This window comes from Gymnogyps californianus, chromosome 24 (assembly GCF_018139145.2).
Source record: "Gymnogyps californianus isolate 813 chromosome 24, ASM1813914v2, whole genome shotgun sequence".
Lineage (NCBI taxonomy): Eukaryota > Metazoa > Chordata > Aves > Accipitriformes > Cathartidae > Gymnogyps > Gymnogyps californianus.
Genome location: NC_059494.1, coordinates 4671516 through 4696094, shown reverse-complemented (window position 1 = coordinate 4696094; position 24579 = coordinate 4671516). Strand labels below are relative to the sequence as shown.

Sequence of the window (24579 nt, the reverse complement as noted above, 5' to 3'; positions counted from 1 at the left end):
CCGATGTTAAGGAGTCTAATGCAGTGTAAATAAGGAGTTAAGGAGCTATAGAAGCAAACAGAATTGTATAAATCCCGAAAGTGTGTAAGTCCGGCTGCCGGTGTGGCTGGGTAGGGGCTTCCCAGGACGCCGCTGTCAGGCTGCGTCAGCACAAAGATTTCAGAGCGATTTGTCTGTTCAACCATCACCACCCTGTTTTGCTGAACTGCAGGAGGAGGGAAGTCACACAAGCGCCGGGCACCAGCTCCGTTGTTGCCGATGACGATTCACCCGATTTATTCAGAAGTGAAACCAGCATTTAAGAGCAGAAGTTACAAAGAGCGGTCTCCTCAATGACCACGCAGCCCTGGGTCCCGAATCCAGCTATCACCGAGCGACTGTTGTAACCAACCCTGGAACCAAAACCTGGCGAGAGCTGGCAGCTGGATGCCCCAATGCTCTTTGGAGGCAGAGCCCGCGGATGCCTCCGAAGCAGCTCCGGTGCTGGCCTGTCCTCTGCAGGGTGCTGCCAGGAGGGGCACGGCACGAACCCCCTGTCCCAAATCCGCTCCGTTTACCTGAAAACGGTACCGACACCGACGCCCGCGGCCTGCGCGGGCCGGCAGCACCTCCTCACGCTGAGGGGTGCGGGGCCCCTCGGTGCTGGGCTTGTAACAGTTATGAAGGGGTCACGGCGATGGAGACCCGGGCCCGTACAGGGCTGAGTCTTGCCCGGCCGCAGCTCCCCACCCGTGGCGGCCTCTCCTCGGCCCTGGCGCCACCGCCGAGGTTCCCTCACCCCGCAAGGGCCATCCACGCACCCCCGCCCCGGCCCACGCACCCGTCTGGTGAACGGGCTGTGATAAACCCACCCCCTCGGGGGGGTAAAGCCTGCCCGGCGGGGACGGGACGGGGACGGGGACCGGGGACCGGGGACCGGGATCCAGCCGAGGCCCCGCCGCCCGCCCCCTCACAATTCTGTCCCTCTCGGCCCCCGTAGCGGAGTCAGCCGCGCCTCAGCACACGCCCCGTGGCCGGCTGGCCCCTCACGTGACGGGGGGGGAGAGAGGCGTGCCGCGGGTCACGCTGGGAAGTGTAGTCCACGATCCCGGGAGCGCCGCGGCGGCGGCCATTGGAGGGACTCTCTTTCCCAGCGCGCCCCGCGGCGGGCTCGGGGGAGCGGGGCTCCGGCCGCTGCGCCTTGAGGTGAGCACGGTGAGCGGCGGGGCCGCGGCTGCTGGGGGACGGGGACAGGCCGGGCCGGGGGTGGGGGGATACGGCGGGGACAGCCTCGGAGGAGGAATGGGGGGGTGGTGGGAGTCGGGAGGGAGCGCGGGTGGCCTCGGGGACTCGCGGTGTAGCGGGCCCGCCCCAGGAGGGTCGGGCGCGGGGGGGGCGGCAGAGCTGCCTCAGCCCTGGGGGTGTAACGGGGGCCTGCCGGGGGGCTGGCGGTGGGGCAGCGGGGAATGGCCGGGGAGGGGGACGACAGAGAGGAGGTGAGGGGGAGAGCCCTGGGGGCAGCAGCGATGGGGGTAATGGGGACAGCGGGGTGGGGCGGCAGGGGAGGGGGTGTCGGGGGAGCCTGTGCTTGGGGAAGTATTTGGGACAGGTCTGGGGGGATGGCGCATGTGTGGGGAGGAATCGGGGACAGCCGTGGCGGGGGGGGGAGGGATTGGGGTCAGCTCCGGTGGGAGCAGCAATCGGGGGCAGCGTGTGCGGGTGGTGCTGGAGACAGCCCCGGCGGAGGGCGGCGAGGGGGTCCCGTGCCCCCCGTGGAGCACGGTGGCAGGCGTATCGAGGCTGGCCCTGTCCCCTCGAGGACTGCGAGCACCCCGGCTGCGCTCTCCATCCTCTCCCCGGGGGTTTGCTCGGGAATTTGTCTCTCACGGGTGCTTTCTGCCTTGGCTGTGTGGGGCCAGCCGGCTGGGACACGTCTGCCAGGGCCGGTGCTCAGCGGCTCCCAGGGGAGCGCAGGGCAGGCCAAGGGGATGAGGCTGGTGTGCTCGGGGCAGAGTGAGCGCAGGCCAGCTGCACAGCTCCTGCTGGGGAAATTCATGTAAGTGATTCTCCAGGGACTGTGAGGAGTGAGGGTGAAGCTTTTTGACACGCATGGTTTGGGTACCAGCTCTTTCACGTATTGCCCTTGACAGAGACAGAACACCGACATGGTAATTTTATTTCTCCCTCTCTGGTCTTAGTTTTTTTGTGAGCATTAACTAGCTGAAGAAACTCTTATCTGACCCTGTGATGAAGAGAGCAGTGATTTAGAAATTAAGCAGGTAATTGATGGATTAATTTATCTGCTTTTTAGTGTTATTCTGGGCCAACTACTGTCTGCAGCCCAGGTCTTCTATGTGAGGCCAGTCTGAGTAGGTGACAAGCGGTGGAGTAGGCTTGTGCCCTGAACTCGTGTGTTTCTGCGCTTTCTGTCTTCCTTTTGAGCCTTCTGCGTTTCTGCCCCTGAGTGGCCGAGCTTTGCTTCTGGAAGCGGTCGTACCGAAGTCAATATTTGTCTGCTGTGGGTTCCGTAGTACCTAAATTAAGGCTTCTGCCCATCTGCTGAGGCAGTAGATACGGCTGTGTAAACAGGCTGGGAGATACTTGAGGGGAATTGCTTCCGATTGTGCTTTCTCACCAGCTCCACGCTGGGGGGAGAGGGGGCAGCAAAATACCCTGTGCAGCCAGGAGTCCCCAAGAGGCTCCTGTAACTTGGAGCTGTCTGTCGGACTGACATGGGAGGAGGCTAACCCCTGCTAACTTTATTGTTCCCTGGGCATTTTCTTAGCGACAGTGCTGCCATAAACAGTTTCCCCATTCTTATGTCATCCTGGGCAGCTTTTGGAATTACTTTTTTGGCTGGTTTTGTTGCCTCATCTAATTTGAAGCATGGCACTGCAAGCATTGCGCTGGTGTCGCTGAAGGGGCAGTGTCCCACTCCGCAAGAGTTGGCAGCGCATGGCAGGGAGAGGAAACACTGTCAAATACAAACTGTATCAGCTATACAAAGTCTAGGTTCCTAAAGCTGAGCCAAGCATTTTGGTGCCTTGCAGAGTGACCTCTGCTGCCTTGAGCTCTCTGGGAAGTTCCTGATAAGATTTGAGCATCTGAATGAGACTCAAAACCAGCCTTTTCTCTTAAAACCGGTGCAGAGTCACCACTTTCTTTTTAAATGCAACTGGAGAGGCATACAAGCAAGGCATTCGCTTGTCTCGGGGTCGCTGGAGGCTGCGTTGATTCCCTGCCGAGCCTGGTGGTTTCAAATCCACGTCTCCCAGATCCCTTCGGGGTGCCCTTGCTTTTAGGCCATTTGCTCTTCCGAAATGTTGGGGTCTGCTGGCTTGCAGCGTAAAGTGACTTCTGAAAGCCGGGTCTCTGGTGATAGCCCTCACCAGAGGGGTAAGCTTGAACCACCTTCAGATGTGCGTTGTGCCCAGGTCTTCTTGTTCTGCTCGTGCTCTAATCATTAAATCATTGTCTTACGAGGGAGTGTTGGCAAGTTCTTCTGCCGTTGCTGTTATGTGTGGATCCTGCCCCTTGATTTGCTTTCGGCAAAGTACTCTAGATTAAACCGTTGAGTACAGATCTGCATAGAAGCTCTTAGCCTCGCTGCAGTCATCACATCAGAATGAAAATATAAAAGCAGTACAGAAAATATCCTGAAGCAAGACTTCAGAAGCTGGTGAATTTTGCTGGATGGAAAGCTTAGGATGTCGGGCTCTTCTGGGTTTGGCTGGGACATGTGCAGATGGCATGAGAGGAGCTGGTGTCCTGTGAATCTGGTCTTAGGGGACTTGCCCCAGGTCACCAGGTGGGTTTATGGCAAAGCAGGAATGAGATCAGCTCTCCCACCTCCCTGTCAGCACTCCTCTTTGGGCCTGTCCTTTATTTATTTCCCCTACTGCCCTTCTGTCTTCTTGGAGAAAGAATTAGTGAGAAATAACTGAAACTTTTAAAAGTATTTACTGTAATATAGGCAGAATAAACAAGAGGACTAAATAGTAACATACATGTGGTCATATAATGTGCCTCACGCAGGTTGGCGCAGGTATTCCTTCACAAAATTTTCCCTAATCTGAGGTGGTGAAACGTGTTTCACGCTAAAGTCACATTCAAAGTAATCATGTTGTTGTCCACCTAGAAAAACAGTGCTGCTTGCATACGTGTCTTGGTTTAAAAAGGAAAATGCTGTCTCTTAAAATGACACAGGGCATTTTTGTCTTTGAAACGCTGGTGCAAAAAAGCTCCGACTGTCTCCAGTGGGCTCTTGTGAGTCATGTGCGTTGGACTGTGAACTTTGGAGTTATTCATTGACTGCGGGTGAGCACAGTGGAAAAAGGAAGTTCACTTCACACCATGGTTTCCTTAGCGTGTGTGGTTTTTTCCCTCCCTCTGCAAATAGTGGATTATATAGGAAGAAATATCTGCAGTGGAGTGCAGGATGTTGGGTTTTGTCTATTCCCAATTAAACTGAAAATGTTCCGGTGAATAGAGAGCTTTTTTATGTGTTGTTATCTTGCACAAATTCATGTGTGGTTGGATGATACCTGTTTATCTGTATTTGCTGCAAATCTATTTCCTTATGCCAGGATCTCACAACTGGAGCTTGTCTTCAGGATGTTTAGGCTGCACAGTGAAATTTTCCCCCTAAAGGAGTTTTAGCTGCTGGCCGTCCGAGCTGAGCAACGTCATCACTTATTAGACACAGGATTTTTCCCTGGCTGTACATCTGAGGCCTGTTATCCCGAGACCCTGCAATTAAGAGTTTGCAGAAATCCTGCCCAAATTAAGTGGTGAGCTGGGGAGGTATGAAAACAGCGACTCCTGTGCAAGTATATCTTGGAGCACTGAACAAAAATATCATTGGGTTGGATCCTGGAGCCTGAGTTCATGCCCGTGGAGGTTTGAGCTTGCTGCCGTAGGTGTCCGTGGGGGAAAGCTCCCTTTCCCTTCACCGGGAGCCAGGCTGGAGTCTCAGTGCAGCTGAACCCATGGAAGGTCAACACATTTCAGGAACTGATTATTCAGTGTAAAACTTGGTCATATGAGCTTGTCCTTGCAGAAGGAAATATTTTTAATGCCTCTTTGCGGTTCCAAAACACATCTTTCTGTAGGGAAATTGCAGTTGTTGTCCCAGGAACTTCTGCGAGGTTACTCACAAAAGCAAAGGTTGCCAAAGAGAGGAATATTTGGTAGTTTCGGTTGTAGCTTCTTTACGTGATAATCATAGAATATCTCAAGTTGGAAGGGACCCATAAGGATCATCTCTGTCTTCAAAGCATTAAACCGTGGCTGAGGTTTATTACGAAATTAGCAGGTGTCCTGGTTTCGGCTGGGACAGAGTTAACTTTCTTTTTAGTAGCTGGTACAGTGCTGTGTTTTGGATTTAGTGTGAGAATGATGTTGATAACACTCTGATGTTTTAGTTGTTGCTAAGTTAGCGCTTCTCTTAAGCCAAGGACTTTTCAATTTCCCATGCTCTGCCAGCAAGCAGGTGTGCAAGGAGCTGGGAGGGAGCAGAGCCGGGGCAGCTGACCTGAACTAGCCAAAGGGGTATTCCATACCATGGAACGTCATGCCCAGTATATAAACAGGGGGGAGCTGGCTGATCTGCGCCTCCCGGCCAGCTATAACCCAACATTGTGACCGGCGACTACTAAACTAATACAATACAACAAATAACAAATTCGTTTTAACACGCTCTGGTCAGATCTGTTATCTAACCCTTTACGCCCACATTGGGCGCCAAAAAGGCTGTCGTGGTTTAACCCCAGTCAGCAACTAAGCACCGTGCAGCCGCTTCCCCCTTCCCCTTCCCAGTGGGGTGAGGAGGAGGAAAGAGGGAAAAAAAAAAAAAGTAAAACTCGTGGGTTGAGATAAGAACAGTTTAATAACTAAAGTAAAATATAATACTAACAATAGTAATAATGAAATATGATAATAATAATAGTAATGAAAAGGAATATAACAAAAAAGGAGGGGGAGGAAGGGAAAAAAAAAACCAACCCACCAGTGATGCACAATGCAATTGCTCACCACCCGCTGACTGATGCCCAGTTAGTTCCCGAGCCGCGATCCGCCCCACCCGGCCAGCTCCCCCCGATTTATATACTGGGCATGACGTTCCATGGTATGGAATAGCCCTTTGGCTAGTTCAGGTCAGCTGCCCCGGCTCTGCTCCCTCCCAGCTTCTTGCACACCTGCTTGCTGGCAGAGCATGGGAAACTGAAAAGTCCTTGGCTTAAGAGAAGTGCTACTTAGCAACAACTAAAACATCGGAGTGTTATCAACATCATTCTCACACTAAATCCAAAACACAGCACTGTACCAGCTACTAAAAAGAAAGTTAACTCTGTCCCAGCCGAAACCAGGACAGCAGGTAAATGAGAACAACTGAGAAAGACGAGAAGGGAGTGGATCACCAGAATGCTGCTTTCTCTGTTCTCTGTTTTTTGATTCATTTATTTGAGTTACAGCCACTCAACTGCACCACAGTTGTCTCCTTGAGAAGGGAGGGCACCCAAGAGCTACTGTTTGGCCACAATGCCCCTGTCATGCCAGGAATGTGTCCCTTGGTCTTTCCTTCTGGTCCCTTTTCCAGCAGACAGACTGACGCCTCCCACCGCTCTGCAGCTGTAAGACACTGGCACTGAAGTACATGAACTAAATAATCCTTTTCTGAAGGTGGACCTTACTCATTTGCTCATCTTTCGGTGAAAGATTCTTTTCTCTTAGTGCTTTAGCATAACTGGTGTTCGTGTGTCATTTGTTCTTCCCCCAAAATTTACGGTTCTCAACTGGGAGCAGCTGCAAATGGGTGGGGTGAAGTTTTAATTGTATTCTTAACTGTCTTCATGCTTTATTTGCTATTCACACATTTAAAAAAGGCAAAGCAAAATGCTTCCATTTCTAAATCATAAGTTATAAAACGCCTGTCAGACACTGGGTAATGTCTGTATTGTGGGAAAGCCCGGAGGCTTCAGCTGCGACGGGGCCCCTGTGTGTGAGCCTTTAACCAGGGAGTCCCAGCCCTGAGCAGCTCACGAGTGACGTAGCTTTCCTGTCCACACCATTGCTTTCTTAGACTGGTACAGGCAAAGTAATGTGTTCTCCTTTATGTAGACATAGTTAAGCTTGTATATAACTGCATCTCTATGTGCAGGAAGAATAAGCTGCCTATACAGGTCCCACTTCTTATCAGAGTGCCGTTGTCTCCACCAAGGACTGTGCTAGATAGCTCAATTAAAAAGGAAAGTAAATGCAACCCCAACAAAATAATTGCAGCAGTGTAAACTCTGCAGCCTCCAGACCATACACAGGGCACGCAGGAGGACAACACAGAGGTGCAGAAAAGGGAAACGAGTTGCTGTAAATCCCGAGGGCTTTGGATACAGCGCAGCTATTCTGACCTCAGCGCTGCAGTTGCTGTCGGTGCCGGCAGCAGCATGTGGTGTTTGTTGTGTTTTTGTAGGGGCAGTTTTTAGTCTAGACTTCCTTCATTCTTGATAACTGTTGTCAGACCCTGCAGTGCTGGTTTAGAGGGTTGTTTTGTGGTATTCTGGTTTTCCATTCTGGGATTTGCAGGTAGGGGCACACGGTGTTTTATATGCTTAATGAGGAAGGGGCAGAATCAAAGCTCAGCACAGGCCTCTCTGCGGCTTTCATCTGTGTGATCGGTACTGCCAAAATCAGCAACACGGCTGACGCCAAGTAAACTTTGCAGGATTTGATTCTTCCAGAATTACGGTCGTGTTCAGTGGTGGTAACAGGAAGAATGAATCCGCATTTTAAGAAGGGCTGTGCAGAATTATCAGAATAACGAGAGATGTTGGGGTTTGTGTACCAGCCGATTCCTTTTTTAACATCAGTTTATTTCCCAGCTAACAGTGATTATCTCTTTGTTTCAGCAGTTGGGAAGGTCCACAGAGAGCCAGGAGCCAACAAATCATCTCAAGACCTAAATGAGGCATTAAGTCTGGTGAGCTCGTACGAATTTCTCTTCCGATGTATGTGCTTTGCAGGGTCCCACCCAGACCTGTCTGTCTCAGCTTGTTGTCTGGCTGCAGCTGGAAGGTACACGTGTTCTGGCAGTGGCTCTCTGCATCCTCAGCCTTTGCCAGGTACCGCTAAGAGCACACTTGTTTGCTGGTGAATAATGCAAGCCTTAAAAGTGGTTGACAGTGGAGCTGTGCTGAATGAGATGCTACCAGGTGGAGCTTCATATGAACAAGGAGAAATCGTGATCCTTTCTGTAAGGTTCCAGCATGCCTGCTTTGGGCAATTGGAGACAAGTAGTTTGTAGTGGGAACCCCGGGCTTGCAGTCTGTCAAACACTCTGCCAGAGATACTCCCGATTCCAGGAGGTTCTTTGGGTGCTGGTTAGTGACATGTGCTGACCTGATTTTCTTTCTCCAATAGATCTGTTGCTGTCTGTCTGAAACTTCACCAGGGAACGCTCCTAGTAGAAATGGCAGGTAAGAGCACCTCAAAATATGGCAATGGAGGGAGAACGGTTTCAGAGAATGTTTTTCAGTATGCCGTGATGGCTGTAACACATCAGGTGTGTGACATGTGTCCCTTCCTGAGATCTTAGTGATCCCTAAAGCTCTTCAGGCATTCACTTTTACGCTGTATCCACTGCAGATTTGTCCGCTGAGGTTACTGTTCTAGCGATAAAGGCTCAGGTGTGACTTGTTGGAAAGTTTTATGAGGATGAAATTTATTCACAAAAAATTACATGAGAAGAATTCCTTCCTTGCAGAGGCTAAACAGCTTTCCACAGCATTCCTGGCTGTACTATTGATATTAATACATCTTAATTTTACTTGTAGTGAAATTAGTAACAAAATTCCTCCCAACTTTTTTAAGATAAGAGAAAGTCCAGGACTTCCATACAGCTGCTGTTCATTGGTAATACAGTTTGGTTTTTGAAAGGAGGGGTTGTGCTTGCTAATCTAACGTGTTGATCCTAGCCTTGATGGGAGTGCTGTAGCACTCCAAGCTATGCAGTCAGACATGAAAGGGGATATTTTCATTTGATTTCTTTTGTCTTATTCTTGGAAGTAACCCAAAACAGTTGAAAACTACGGGGTCTCTGCATGGGAGAAAGTGGTCGTCTAGCTGCTTGCAGCTGGGCAGCACCAGAGAAGAGGTGTAATCCTGATCTTTGTGTACCTAGCAAACAATTGTGGAAGTATTTGGAGCATTTTGTGAGCTTGAACAGCGACAAACTGCAGTGGCTGGTGCCCAGCAGGCCAGTTGGTTTTGGCCCCACCATTTGGGGACTTCTGCACTAGAGGCTGGCAGCAGCTCTACTGCCCATGACAGATCTGTACTGGAGGAAAGAGAAAACGGAAGAGAGCAGGACCAAAGTAACTAGCTGCAGCTTCAGCTGTTGAAGAGGGACAGAACAAAATTTTCCTCATCCCTCAAAAAAAAAAAAAAATTGAGAATTTGCTTTTACTGTGGTCTTACGGACTTCCCTAGAGAGCTGTCTCTTTAGCTTTAAAAGCTGTACCCCCTTCCTTTCCTTTGATCCAGCATTGTTATGTCCTTTTGTAGGCTGCTGAGACAGACTGTCCAGGAGAAAGCCCATTGGGTGTTTATAGCAAACAAAAAAATTAGTGCTAAGAAGTCCAAATTCCTATGGACTTTGAAAGCAGCCGTGGGACATCAGCACTATGTGTCTCGGGGTCAGCAGTAGGTGTTAGCCGGTAACTAATACCAGCTTTAGAGGGCATCTGAATTAATGTAAAATGCATTTAGCAGAGATGGGTGAGGAGGCGCAGAAGACTTAATGTTTTTATAAGGAAAAGTCTACTGAAAAGTCAAGTTGGGCTGGTGACTTCAGACATTATTCCATATGTAATTCTAATGTACTCACAGTGGGCGTTATCCTCGCCATATTTTCTGCGTGAAAATATGCCTTTCCTTTGCATGAAGTAAAGCCTTTTCTTTCCTAAAGCATGGCTTACCGCTTTAGACTCCTCCCTGCCAACCTTCAAATGAAGCTAAGAAGCTGCTCCTGCAAAATGTCTTCTCACACGGAGATAATGGCAAGAGAAGAGGAACTCTTGTGCTGACAGTTCTTGTTCAGACATTTCCTCTCATCTTCTGTGCCATTTGGAGGTTTTCCCAGGACATTCTTCATCTCTTCCTCTGGTTGTTTTTAATTCTGTTTACTGGGGCTGAAGTAGACCAGAGACAATTAGTCACAATGCCCTGGAATCAAACTTTAATCAGCACTGGAAGGCAAGAGCAAACATTCCCAAACATGTAGAAACGCACATCCAGGCACACACATATACACAGACAAATCTGCGCGTCTGTCTAGCAGCTGACAGCAGCTTAAATGCAGAGGATTTAGGCATTTAATTACTTGATTTTAAAACATAATTTCTTCCCAAGGTAAGGTGTTCTTCACCATATTGCTTTTGTCAGCATTTGCTGATTTATTGTATCTGAATGCAAAGCTTTTTTTCCTTTTTCTCCTTCATTTTTTTTTTTTTTTCCTGGGGCTTAACCTTACAGGAAAAACTCGACTTTTAAAGAAAAAAGGGTACGTTCATGAGTCTTGTCACAACAAAATCATCCCTGACATCTGACTTGCCTTCCCTGAACTGGATGATATCTGAGTACTAAATTGCAGTTTGAGAGATGCTTTCCAAAGGCACCCTTCCTTACTGTCACAGGGACATATCTACTACAGGTCCTAAGGCCTGATCCATGCGCCAGCAAGCCCACCTACTCAGAGCTTGTGTCTGAAGGTAAATCTGCCTTTCCTCTTGCTTTGGTTTTCTGAGAGGTTTTAACTAAAAACCTCTGTGCAGCCTGTTTCCCCCAGATGTTGCTGGCCTCTCCCCCGTTCCTGAGGAACCTCATCCTGGAGTTTATTTTAAGGTTTTTGTCTTGCAGCGCCTTTCGCACAACTTTACACTGATGTGTAAAGGTATCAAATCCACGTGTTGCTTATTAGCTCGTTTCTATTCCTCGCTCTAAGCCTTGCATGTGCTAGTTTAAATGTCGCGTCTCCCTGCTGAGGAACGAGAACAAAATGTTTGGTGTCCAGGGTGAGGATGAACGCGCTGCAGTGAGTAACGTGAACGGCCAGAGCTGGCGATGGTTTTCTCTTTTGGTTCTTGTGAGTCCCCTCGACCTAGGGGTCCACGGGTGTGTATTGGGAATGTATGGAGGGTATTGCACTTGCTCAGCCATATGAGAATGTTTCTGCATTCAGCTAATATCTGTGTTCTGCGTTGTAGAAAAGGTGAATAACTTCCCACCGCTCCCCAAGTTTATCCCTCTGAAACCGTGTTTCTACCAGAATTTTGCTGATGAAATTCCCATCGATTATCAGTCTCTGGTGAAGAGAATCTACCACGTATGGATCTGTAAGTTGAGTAAGAAACCTGTGCTGGGAAAATGTACGTGTGTAGTGAAAAAACATAGATCTCGATGACTTATGTGCTTTAAAGTTTTGACTGCAGTTAGTTGATGAGAAACAATGATTCATCTTAGAATACTGTAATATAATTTTATGCCCAAATTTTAAGCTGCTGTGCCTTGAATCTTTGCCGCAGAGCTGCTGTTGAAGAAAGGAGAGAGTGTCAGTGCTAGAAAATTCTATTAGTAAATTTGAGGAGGAAAAAAGCAGACTGCGTTTGATTTCTTTATTAATGTCAAGTGATGTTTTACTCCCCAAAATAGCCCTCTTAAAGTAATTCCCAACTCACCTAAACTAAGATGACTTTAGGCAACAAAATAAACGTGGCCTGTATGCTTGCTACCTGTCTCCCCACCTTGCTATAGGAAGGCTAAAATTCCCCCTTGTTTGTGCCATCTACAGATTTCCCTTCCCAATCGAAGCAGTGCCTTCTAGCCATACGCTGTCTCTTCCTTAGCTATCCATAGCCCGCAGAACGTTCCCCGTCCTGCTGGAGAAGGGCGCTGATCCTCTTGGTCACAGCTGGTGATTTGCTGATATTCTGTATGAACAGACCTCCTGGCTCTCGGCTTGTGTTGTCTGGCTTAGCCATTCGAAAGCCAGTAATGAAAATTGACCATTCTTCTCCAAGGAATGAAATCGGATGAAAAATGGTGTGGCAGGCCTAGAGAACCAGAGGGAATGCTTTGGAAGATTAAAAATCTTTTTGCCTTGCTTATCTTTTTTCCCCCAAATGCTTGTCATCCTATTTACCCTTCTCGCTGAAGGAAAGCTTGTTTTCTGTCAGATATGCATTTGGTGGCAAGGCTTTTATTCCAGATGCATAGGATGTGTGTATGAGAGAGATTTGTGTGCATAAATAATAGCATAATCTATCACTCCATTGTTCTTTCGTTATTTAGAGATGCTGAAATGAGCTCTGTAATTTTCTTGCCTGAAGAAACTGCTTGTCCCTTCAGACTAACTGGTTAAATGTTGCACGCTGTAAAGCTGCCTTTGTCTGCGACTCTCCCTAAACAAAGCGTCCCTCATTCAAGTTAATGGCAGGCTGGAAAGGTGCCAGCCATTTGGGTAGCTAGTCTACACATGGCTGAGGAGACCCGGCATTTTCACCAGGAGTTTTAAATTTCCATCTGCAGCACGCTTTCTTTTGGGGTCTCCCCTACTTTTTGGGATGGGATGGGATAGGATGGAGAGAGAGACACATATGGAGGGAAAGCGGTAAACAAGAAAAGGCCGGTGTTAAAAATAGAAATGCAAAAGTCGTTGCTAGAAGGTTGAATGCTCATTACTTTAATTGGATGCGAACATTTTATTAAGGTGGATGGTGATTTGGGGAAACCTGTACCAGAGCTCCCACTACTGGAGAACAAACTCCTACCTGATGCACAGGGAGAGCCAGAAGTTCCTTAGAACTTTATAGGTGCTCTTGGCTTGGTGGATTTTTTTTTTTATGAAGTAACTTTTGGAGAATAAATGGCTTCTGAAAATAAAAATTTGGAGAAGTACAGCTAATTACTGTATAAATGAAATTTAAATAATTAAAATTCTTTCTTCCCCCCAATATTAAGATACATCCAAGCCGTTGCTTATAAAACCTTGTTAGCTACTCAGAAGAAATCTTCTTTGTAGTAAAACAATGTTTTATTTTAACTCTCATGTAATTTGTGTGTCAGAAGCAGCAGCTGGGTTCAGATGCTTTCCACGCTAGATTCTCCCAACTGTGTTGTCAATACTATTTTACAACCACACAACTTTGTAGTTGTTTAGCACCCCCGGGCTGCGGGAAGGCAGGTGGGTCTGTGCCAAGAGGAGGAAAGAGCAGAGTCAGAAGGAGAGGCCAGGCTGGCGTCGGGCGTCAGAGGACCAAGCCAGTGATGTGCAGGCATGCTGCAAAGCCACCACGTGTAGCGAAGCAAGGAACAGACAGGGCATGTTCACTTACCATGGGTGAAGCGCACTTCAGGGATTTAATTTTGACTGAATATATGAGGCCAGGGTCCAAAGCGTTACTGTGAGCTCATCACCAGGCGGTACTGAAGGGTCTTTTGTGTTTGGACCCTCTGCCTTCTCATTTGTCTTTATCTGTGCTGATTGATACAGGTTACCGCAAAGTTTTTTTAAGAGTTACCACCTGTTTTCCAAAACAGGAGCTTGTAATTGGGCTAAGCCTCTTCAACACTGGCAGAGCCTGGGGGGATGCAGGGACAGCTGCAGGGAGTCCCTGGAGTATTGAGGGGAGCGCGTGGAGGAAAGCGGGGAGCCCCTGGCATGGGGACTGAGCTCAGCCTGCGAAAGCTAGGAAGTGTGCAACCCCCCTTTGCGGTGATGTTGAGCTTCAGGGAAAGTGGGGAGCAGCGTCACTTCATGCACATCTACTTACGGCAGCACTGGTGTGCTCTGGGGGCCGTTGTCACTGTTCCTTTTTATCCAGGTGGCAGGAACAGAGGTGTGAAAAGGCCTTTCAGCCACCCCTATGGTCCCATGTTCTCAGCCTGGTTGGAGTTTGCTCATCCCCTTGCTCAAGGCAGCACTTACAAGCCCTGAAGCTAACTTCCAGGCTTCCTCAGAGGCCCAGGAAAACAGAGAGAACACCCGCAAGGCACTGTGCTGGCTCTGTAATAGCTCCTGAGGCAGCCTCAGCAAGCACGGAGACCAAAGCCCTATTGAGGCTGGGTGCAGGGTGCAGGTTTTACATCCCTCTCCTCTCGTAAAGGGGTTTTGCTGCAAATGGGAATTGAACCTTGCTTGTAATTCATAATAATACTGGCCTGAGTCTTGTAGTGGTCGCACTGGTTGCTACCCAGCTCTCCATCCTTTGGCAGGTCCCAAAAGAGTTTCCTCATCCCTCTGCCGCAGCACTCCCTCCCTCTGGAGATGGATGTGTCTGTGCTGCAGGCTCCTGGGGCCGCGCAGGAACCTGCGACTCGCTTGGAGCAGCTGCATTATTGGGCTTGAGTTTCCCACTGCAGCGTGGACCCTTCCTATTATAATACCGGGTGTTTGTTTCCTTTTTGCGTGAAGACATGAAACTGCACAACCTCACGTTCTTTCCTCTGCCCTCTTTACAGTTTACTGCATCACGCTAGTAGTGAATATAATTGCATGCCTGGCGTGGTGGATCGGAGGAGGCTATGGGGTCAATTTTGGTTTGGCCATCCTCTGGCTTATCCTCTTCAGTCCCTGCGGCTACATCTGCTGGTTCCGACCTGCGTACAAAGCCTTTCGGTAAGTAGAAGCCCGTGAGGCGGTTTCGTTTCGGTTTCCTCTGGGAGAGAGATGTGTTGTTACTGGAGAGTGCCCCTATGGAGATCTCTCTGTCTGGGGTAAAGATTAAGGACTTGATGTCTGAATGTCTTGTTTACTTTCAAAATGAAGAAGAATGGGGCTACTTTTAAATACTAGATGTAGGACTGAGGGTCACCTGCCTAGGATCGGAGGTGAGCAGCAGCAAGTAGTTTGCCACTTCCATGAGGATGAAATTCATGTTTTACTTGAATATCTCAAGCTTAGCAGCACCCTCATATCAGTATAGCATTAAGATAGATACTAATTTGGTATAAAGCTTCATTGAGGTTTATTTTGATGGAAGACTATTAAGTTATTAGTTTTTGAGAACTCTTCAGTTTTCTGTCTCTAGATACTTGAGAGCTTGGCTGCTTTGCTTTTTAGATAAAAGCAGTTCCCTGGAGCGAGTCCTTCTGAAACTCCACAAATATTTAAAGCCATCCTACATTTTCACTTTAATTAATGATCATTTGCATTTCCTCGTGCTTGCTGTGGATCACGAAGCATTATTCAGACATTAATGCATAATGCTTGTCGGAGCCGTGAATATCCCGAGCAGTTTCCAGCCTGACGCAGGGCGGGGAGGGACTGCCAGTGTCACACTGCAGGTCACCAGCAGACCCCACACACCAGTCAGGGATTTGGACTCTGAAGGCGAAGCTCTTTCTGGTTCCCTGTTACCAGAATACTCTGCATTTTGATTATTCACCAGATTCTGTGATGAGCTGGTTCAGATAACAGCAAAAGCAGCTGATAGAAACGGGAGTTGGCAGGTGGGGTCCTATCTAGCACAGGCTAAATTAGTTGTTTAAATGTTCTTCTGAATTTACGCTTTGTATACTAACAACACTGGGCAGTTAATGCACTGGTGGGGCTTAGAACATCAGTGACTACATCATGGAGTACAGGGGAGGATTACTTCTGATGGAAACGGAAGGCCACTGGGTTGGATTCATCTGGAAGTTTTAAAAGACATGAAAATACCAGCTCTGAATGAACTCTTGCCCTCTGGAGCTGGGGTTTTGTCCCCATCCCTTGTTCAGAAGCCTGAGGGCCTCTGAGTGCCGGCTAGAGCTCTCTTCATAGAGCAGTTTCCATTCTGAAGTCTGGGAAAAATTACTCCTCCCCATTGACCTCCTCTGGGCTTCACAAGGACCGTTTCTAATTATTTCTTTAATGTTGTTTGTATGTGTTTATGCAACTGAATACTGAAAGGTCCCTGAGGTTACTCTGTGTAAAGACTTCTACAGTTAAAAAAAGAATAAGCCCTAGGGACAGACTGGCAAGCCCAGAGATCATTGACTTTGACATCAGTTGTAGAAGAGGCTTGAAAAATACTGCAGTGGGGCAGCACTGTTTCTTGTGGGATCGCAGCTAGTTGTGATTCAAGAAAGCGAGGTCAGACCCACTCGCTATGCCTGTTCTGGGAGGAGGCAACCCTTCAATATTGGCATCATGTACTGCGAGGATGCTTTCGTAAAACCTTCATCATACTTCTGCATCCAAAATTAAATTAGCTGCAGAGCTTTGGCGCTAGGGCAAAGCTGTTGCAAATCTGCGCCAGAAAGCTGGATCAGAAATCACCTTTTCTGTGTATCCTCACTAATTCCCACAGATCCTTTCAAATGAAGACTCCTCCAGCCCTTTCAGGTCGTAGTTGCAAGAGTCTGTTTGAAGGCTCAGCTTCAAGCCTAATCCTTGTTAATTGGATTATGATAGGCCCTACTGTGAACAGTCCATGTTTAAGGTATTTCTTTCACATTGCTGTACTCTGAGGTGATATTTGAAGGGCGGGATCATGAGGATACTCAGGGATGACAAATTTCTTTCACAGCATCTCTGTGGCCATGTTTTGAAAGGCAGAAGGTAACCGTACCAGCGCACGCGGCTCAGAGTGGCAGGGGTCTGGCTGGAGGCTTTTCCACTTGTCTCAGACTAGAGCCTGGGGTCCTGCCTCCCTCATCTCCTCTTTAGGCATTAGGGACTAGAATTATAATACTAGTAAACATTAAAATAATAATAATTCCAATAATAAACATTTAAACACTTTCAGGGTTTGAGCAGGAGCTGGGAATGACTGGAGCTCTTTTGTAAACTTCCCCTTGCACCAAGCTGCCTCATAAGCAACTGAAGTGTTTTTTGTAGATCTGTTCTGTAAATCATGGGCCATTTGAGTTCCTGAGGGAACAGGAATCATTTATATCATAAAAAATTACAGTTTGGGGAGTTTTAGATGTGCCTGGGCTTACAGTGAAAGGCTGGCTCATCGTCGTAGCTGGTTTAATGAGATGAAGATGTTCTGCTGCAGTTCTGTGGCAGAGCCAAAACTCAGGCAAGACAGTGCTGTGCCCCAGTGCACCCATGACAGAGAGACCCTGAATGTATCTGGTCAGCCTTCTTGTTTGCGATCATATCCATGCTGTCTATTATACCTGCATAAATTAAAGGACCTCACATATTCGGGACCCTCTGAACCTTCGGGACCCTCTCAACCTTCACATCCTGAAGATGTGGAGCCCACAAAGATGTGAAAGCATGCTTCTGCATTTGCCCAGACGGGGTACCACCCGCTTCTCTTGTGGCTGTTTTTCCTCCTATTATGTCCCAGTGCTGGATTATTAACTGTGGGCGTGTAAGCATGATGACGAGCAGCCACTGAGACATTCCCACCTGGAATCCTCATGCTCAGTGATCACTTTTAGCGTATGGGCAAACTCTGCCTGCCGGTGTTCAGGCCCCCTTGGGCCTACTTGCCAGTGGCTGAGCTGCACGGGTGTCAGGCTGTGCTGTCTTCAGATGTTTGGGCAGAGAAATTATTCAGGCACTCTCTGTTCTGCAGGAGACTGCCTCTCCTCATGTGTCATCATACATGCCGTTACTTTGGTAGAGCAATTGCAGGAGCCAGGCTTGTTGGAAGACATTAGGCGCTGATGATTCATGGATCTGTGTGCTTTCGCTGCCAGGGAAAGAGGAGTAGCCGTCAAAGTACATAGCTGTAGAGGGATCTCTTCTGAGATACCACTTTTGAGGGTTTGTACATGATGGGGTCAAACACCAGTGTGAAGCAACGCGAGGTGCCAGTCTCCCCCTAACTTCCTCTCTTCCTTCACAGGTCGGACAGCTCATTTAATTTCATGGCCTTTTTCTTCATCTTTGGCGCGCAGTTTATTCTCACGATCCTGCAGGCGATTGGTTTCTCTGGATGGGGAGCTTGGTAAGCAGGATGCTCCTAGAGTTTTGTAGCTGAGCACTCAGCTCCCGTGCCTGAGAGTTTCAGGCTATGGGCTGTTTCCATGAACTTTTGAGAAACTGGTGGGAGTCTGTACAGGGTGGAGTGGAAGAAGCTTTCTGTTTTCCTCTGTGGCATAATTATGGAGTACACAATTTTGTTTCCGTTGCTGGTTATTGCAAGAGTTCCTGTGTTGGCAGAAGTCAGATTATCTTCACCTGCTTGTTCTTTTTAGCACCTTCCTACAATGTCCATTTCTTTTTACCATTTAACCAGCCAGTTTCAAGATTCATCTGATCCCCTCTTAGCATTGCCCTCAAAGTATTCGCAGCACATGGTGAGCAGTGCATGATGACTCACTGTTGGCCTATAGAGCAAGTATTGTGAGAGCTGTCCTAAAATAAATGAGAGCATTTTAGTGTCTGTCTCTGGTTATGTTATAATTGTTTGGCATTTTAACTTTCTGTCTCTAGAGACTTGAGAGCAATTCCTGCTGAAACTACAAATAATAGAAAGTCCTAGCACTCCGTATAGCATTTTGGTTTGTTAACTGCTGATGCTCTCCAGTTGCCCTACCTGGTTATTGCCATCACAGGAGTAGAGACGCAGTGTAAATCATAGGACCCTCATGTTCCCTGATCCCAGTTCTGGTGATCTAGATCCCAGTTCTGCATCTAGAGATGCAGGACCTCTGCACAACCAAAAGCACCTTGGGAATAAGTCTTCTCTTCCCGAAGTCTGTGCAGCTGGCTGTCTCCTAAAGGTCTGAGACTGGATTAGCGAGGGATGCTGGCAAGTGAGATTTGAGATCTTGGGGAAATACCTGCCTGAGCTGCATTTAATTCTGTCCATTTTCTTCATTGTTCTTTTCATTTTCAAGAGCTTTAAAGCTGCCTTGTAATTTCTGGGTATGAGAAAACAGTTTTTCTGATAATAAGGACACCTACACTTAAAAAAGAGAGCTATAATGATATTGTTTCTTCCTTTCTGTTTCTCCCAGCGGATGGTTGGCAGCCATTACTTTCTTTAGCACCAATGTTGCAGCTGCTGTGTTCATGCTGTTTCCTGCCATTATGTTTACAATGTCAGCGGTCGCAATGCTCATCTGCATTTTAAGGGTAGGTGCTTCAGATGGCTCTCTGATTTGGAGTATCTGCACTTTGTCTCACAGTAATGTGAACAGGCAGCTTAGCAGCCACTGTAAGCCATCACTGCTTTTAAAGGTTTTATAGTGTAGTCAGTTGGTGTCCCTCAGAGTGTCTAGAGGACAAAGCCAGATAACACAAGAGAGCTGGGGCTGGACGTCGTCACCATTTCACGTGGCGATGTTCCTTTACGTCACTCGAAGCAAGCTTCATTGCTCATTGGGATGGTCATTGATGGTAAAGGTGAAGCATCTCGAGATGGCCTGCAGTGGGGACTGGGTGGCAGGATGGGAAGTGGTCCTCGGTTTCCTGCAGAAAGAAGGATTTGGAGTTAGGACTGCCTGGAAAGCTTGAGTAGACTGATGGCAGAGGAGGAGAGAAGACAGAAGCCCTGCTGAAGCAGCAGTGTCAGTTTTACAGAGGTTTCAGCCCACTGGCCTGGGTTGGCTGCCCTGCTGTGGGGATCCCCAACCTGAATCCCAGACACGTGGCTGGAATGGGTTCAAGTCTTGGGTTGATATTATCTATTTGCACCTCTGTTCACTGTATTATTGCATTTTTAGTGCTTTTGTTCCTTGGAAATACAGCTCTTTAGAGAGAGACACAAACACACGATACAGTACCAAAGTGACTATAGCTCTTCTGAGGGAGAGGTGTGGGTATCTGTTGCTGACTTTCCTCCTCTTCTCTCTTTCATCCATTAGGTACATAAAATCTACCGAGGGGCTGGTGGGAGCTTTCAGAAAGCTCAGGACGAGTGGAACAGCGGCACATGGAGGAACCCTCCCAGCCGGGAGGCCCAGTACAGCAATTTTTCTGGGAACAGCCTGCCAGAGTACCCCACAGTGCCCAACTATCCCCCAGGAAACCAATGGCCTTAAGCAGCAACAGCTGCAAACTGCCTGGATTCTCTTCTTTTTGGTCTTTTTATTATTGTTATTTGAAAAGATCATTTGCATTCCCCCCCAAGCACCCCAGTCATCTTGGGGACTTTTTTGGTTTTTGTCTCCTCATCGCTGCAGAAGATATGTGCTGTCAGCCCTTGCCACCTCCGGAGCACTGCACGGCCTTATCAGAAAGTTTTTCATTTGCGTTGAGTTACCAGTATTTGCCTCGTTGCAGACTGAGGAACCAACCGTTCACTGCCCTTGCTTGAGGGAATCCTCTCATGACCATATGTGAAAAAGGCTTGACTTCCTCCCAACGGCGAACACTACCACAGTTGCTCCTTCTCCTGCCTCCCTGCTTAGTTTTCATCACGTGCGCAGCACACCGCCAAGTTGTCTGTAACAAACGCAATCAGAGCATTAGTAGCAACTGGTGTTTACTCTCCTGGATGAATAATCTGGAATTTTTCACGCTAAGGGAAATGCAACACCTAAATTATTTGGTACTAGTGATATCGAAGGTATTTGTAAAATCTACAACCTCATTTGCTTGCACTCTCTGGTGAAGAATCCTTTAGATAACGGTGCTTGCTGTGGGTGAGTGTTTTTCAGATGTGAAGTCCACAAGAGTCCTCATTTGCCTGGCTAGGGCTATTGTTATGCTAGAAGTCTTGCTTTCCCTGCTGCCAGAAGTTTTTGCCGGATCTGTGTGCTTCAAAGGTGCAGATTCATCTCACTTGGTTAATGATTGCTCGCTAAAAGCCTGATTCAAAGCCCACTGGAAACTACTGAAAAGCTGGCTGACACTGGGCTTCGGACCTGGCTACCTGGGGGATGTTCACCCTGTTACAGGTAGGCAGCACGAGATCTCTACGCCATCCAGCTTCCACTTATGTGGCATCCAGGTTTTGTGCTGACCCAAGAAATGCTCTGTGGGACACACCTTCCCCTGTTGGGACACCCTTTTTTCTGGGCTGCCAGCCAGTAGCTGGATGCAAGATAACTATTGATCTCAGTGCTGGGGCCCCAGCGTGGTTTGGGAATAATTCTGTTAAAATGAATAGTTTTAATTCTGCCTTCTACCGATGTAGTTGAAATCCAAACATTATGCAGTGGGGTCTGGTAGACCAAGGAAAGTTTGTTAGTCCTCGTAACTGATGTTAGCTGTGCAGACCTGGTCTGCGTCTGTGGAGGCAGCAGCACTTTCCTTCCGTGTACGAGCAGGGAGAGAGAGATTCTTGCCTTTCTCCAAGAATCGACTAAAGAGAGGATAAAGCTGTTGGGAGCGATCGTTTTCCCTGAGAGCTAGCATCCGTCTCATCATTCATCTCCATTCTGTGCATGCACATCAGGACTCCTGTAGCCTGAGCCATCCAATTCCCCTGTGTCCTACAGCGATCCAAGCAGCAAAGGCTGCAGTTTTTTCTTTCTCCCTCGGCAGCCTGCTGTGAATTTTTTCAAACCTATCAAAACTGGGAGGTCAGTTCCTAATATTTTTATAGGGAGTGAGCGTTCAAAGTCTTCGGCTCTGAAAGTTTCGCCCAATGATCGGGTGAAGGACGGAGCGTTCTGCTGCGGAGACTTGGGCGGTGTTGGGCACCCCGTGGGTCAGACCCAGAGCCTGCCTGGCTTGGGTGAGATGTTATGGTGTAAGTGGAGTCACTCCAGATTCACACTGAGTAACCGGGAGAACAAAATTGGCTCCTGGAAAGGGACAGGGAGGTTGTCCTAGCTAGGTGGAATTGATTTGCAAGTGATCTTTTGAAAACTGTCTCTACATGTGCCTTATCTAATAAAATAATAGTTCATGAAGGAGAACTCTTCCTTCCCCATCGCCCCTGCAGAACTTCCCGTTTGCTCTATTAACTTTTCCTGTGTCATACTGTAAATACTAAGTGAAGTACGGCTTGGAGTCTGCATGACACCTTTGTTACTAGGGCCAAAGCGAAAGCAAACATGAATCAGAGGGCAGAGCCTCCCTGAATTTCAGTTTACAAGCAACACTGACGCCCTGCTGCAGAACCGGCCTTTTGCTGGGTCTGGGATATTTAACATGCTCCGAACACGAGGGGTTTTTTCTTGTGAGTGTGCAATGTGCTTGTAAGTACAAACGCTTGAAGCCTTCTTAACAGAACACGACCTGATCGTGTTGTCGAGCTTTTAGGTGCCTTTGTCTTGTGTCGAGTGTAATTTGAAGTGTTCTTTGTCGCTTGCCATCAGAGAGGGATAACTGTCGATTAACTCCCTGGAAATACGATTGCACTACAGGGGAGTGAGGGGAGGTTAACGGGGCCGAACGTGAGATTGGCGATACTTGGAAGCCAGAACATGGTGCACCCATGTACCACGCTCCCTCCGGCCCTGCCCCTCGCCATCCTCAGCCTCTTGCCAAAATTTTTCAAAAGCGATTGGTGTCTGTCCTTTTTTAGTGTGTCAGGTTGGAGATTTCAAAGGAACCAAGAGGAGAAGCATTGCTGGGGACTCCGCGTCCTGCTTCTCCTTTCCCCCCCCCCTCCTTGGATAATCTGGGGGGCTGTTTTGAAGCACCCACCTTCAGTCACATTGAAAATGCTTGATGCAAGGAGAGGGGGTACTTAGGAGCCTGCCCACCAAAATGGTTGGAGCCAGACACCAAAATCGCACCCCATTAGCACACACTGCCTGAGATCTCTCCAGAGCTTAAATAAACCTCTCTGGATGGGATCTGCCATCTCATCCCCCCCTCCATCCTCTTTGATGCCAGAAACCGTAATTCCAGAAAGTTGACTCAACACGCTGCCTGAACTACCGTGGCTTATTTTTTTGGACAACTCTGTATGTTTTTAAATGTTTACATTAGATTTCTAAGACTTCTTAATACCATTAACCTGGACCTGGCTCCTGGTTTTGTTCGGCATCACGTGGCGTGTATGTGTGCGATGTTTCATGTCACTTCTGGAGCTCTGGTTTTTGTTTGTGTTTTTTCTCCTGATCACAAGACAATAAATGCTCATCCTGTGCTCGATGAGAAGAACTGGCCGCATTAGAGAAGTGTGTCTGTTCCTAGGTAACCGGAGTTATCTGGCAGAGGGAAATGGCGAAATCTCTCTTTTCCTCCAAAGTCTCCCACCTCATGTTGTTTTTTCCTTAAAAGAACAGCACGTTTACGGATGAAGCTCATCCTCTGTGCTGGGGACCGGCGCGAGAGTGGCACGCTGTGGTTTGTACTCTTACAGATGCCCGATAAGCATTTACCAAAGGTGCTGCCGTTATTTTCTAACAAAGGGAACAGAGAGCAGAGGTGTGGGTGGCGGTGAGGAAGTCTCATCTCCCGAGCGCTGGGGTCGAGCTCTTTTTCCTGGCCTCTCCTTATCGCTGCAGAGACTCGCGCCAGCCCCTTGCAGCGCTGGCTTCTGCCTTCTCCGGTTTATTGCCCGGAAGGAGATCGTTGTCCCCGGAGTAAACGGGCTGTTTGACAGCAAAGGTGAGTTGAATCGCTCTATTTAGCACGTAGCTGAATTTATTGCCCCAAATTACCATATTGTGGCTTCATACCCCAGTTCCACTCCATAGCAGATATTTAATCCTACAAGAGCCGTTTTCATCACAGCTGCTCGATACGACATCTGCTAATCTCAGTGTCTTCCTGTCCCCACAAGCCTTGTGCCAGATGCCCCCTGCCCGGCCATCAGCATCTCGCTTTCACCGGCGGTGGTTTCCTACAGCTGCTCACTGCTGTGCCAGTGATGTGTCGAGCACGAAGATGAAATGGCTTTTGCTCAAATTCTTGCTCCAGGCCCTTAAAATCTGAGCACGAGGCACAGCTTTAAGGTCCTGCTTCAGCTGCTCCTCGGGCAGGTCCTTGGCACTTGGGAGCGATGAGTTGTTCGCCTCCGCCGCGCTCCCTGCGCAAGAGCCGGGGCTCGGCAGGAGGATGGGGCGAGGTTCGTCAGGAACGTTCCCAAAGCGCGGGGACGGGGGGTGGTTGTGCAGCTGAGCTCAGCCCCCCGCCCCGAGGAGCTCCCCAAAAGGTTCAGGGTCCCTGGCGTCGAGGTGGGGGCTCTTCAGCCGGGGGTGCATCAGACGGGACACTGCGAGGGGCCTGGCTTTTCCTTTTGTCTGGTTCTTGATGTGTTTTTGTCGCTCTTCGGTTTCCCAGGCCCTGAACGCGAATGTTTCACGGCAGGAAGGTTTCGTCCACCCACCTCCGAGCAGCTCGTTCTCCCGTGCGTGATCGAGAGTGGTTCGTTTTGTGTTGTCTGCTTATGAATTAGCCCTAATTAACTCGTGCCCACGGGAGGAGGGCAGGGTTCATAGCTGGATGCTTTCCCGACAGAAATTCCCTGGCTTTTCTCACTAACTTGCCGGTGCTGAGCCGGTTCCGTAGCATGAGCTGTACAGGTCTCTGCAGACCACGCCTGGCACACCGCGTGTTCACCGCTGGAGATTCGACTTGAAATAAAATCAAAACTCTTTGCTTTCCCCCTCCTGCTCCAGAGGATGGGTTAAATTCTCAAGCCAAATGTCTGAACAACTTGCGTGTTCTCGAAGTGCTTGAAATCGCCTCTTTCTGCGGCGTCGGGGGGTGGGATGGTGCAAAAAGAAAAGGGAAGGATGGCTCTGCCGTCGGGT

General features: G+C 48.5%; 1 protein-coding gene across 2 annotated transcripts; it reads left to right on the top strand.

The window, feature by feature from the left end:
- The first annotated feature begins 1166 nt into the window (after positions 1-1166).
- Positions 1167-22986, top strand: SCAMP4 (secretory carrier membrane protein 4). Of its 2 annotated transcripts, XM_050910658.1 has the most exons (9): positions 1801-2035; positions 2178-2258; positions 7884-7954; positions 8395-8450; positions 11238-11366; positions 14491-14647; positions 17820-17921; positions 18937-19054; positions 19786-22986. In XM_050910658.1, the coding sequence occupies exons 4-9, from the start codon at positions 8444-8446 to the stop codon at positions 19960-19962; spliced, it is 690 nt and encodes a 229-aa protein (XP_050766615.1). In that variant the 5' UTR covers positions 1801-2035; positions 2178-2258; positions 7884-7954; positions 8395-8443; the 3' UTR covers positions 19963-22986. The 2 variants fall into 2 exon arrangements, with proteins under 2 accessions (XP_050766616.1, XP_050766615.1); XM_050910659.1 differs by lacking the exons at positions 1801-2035; positions 2178-2258 and adding an exon at positions 1167-1185.
- The last annotated feature ends 1593 nt before the right edge of the window (positions 22987-24579 follow it).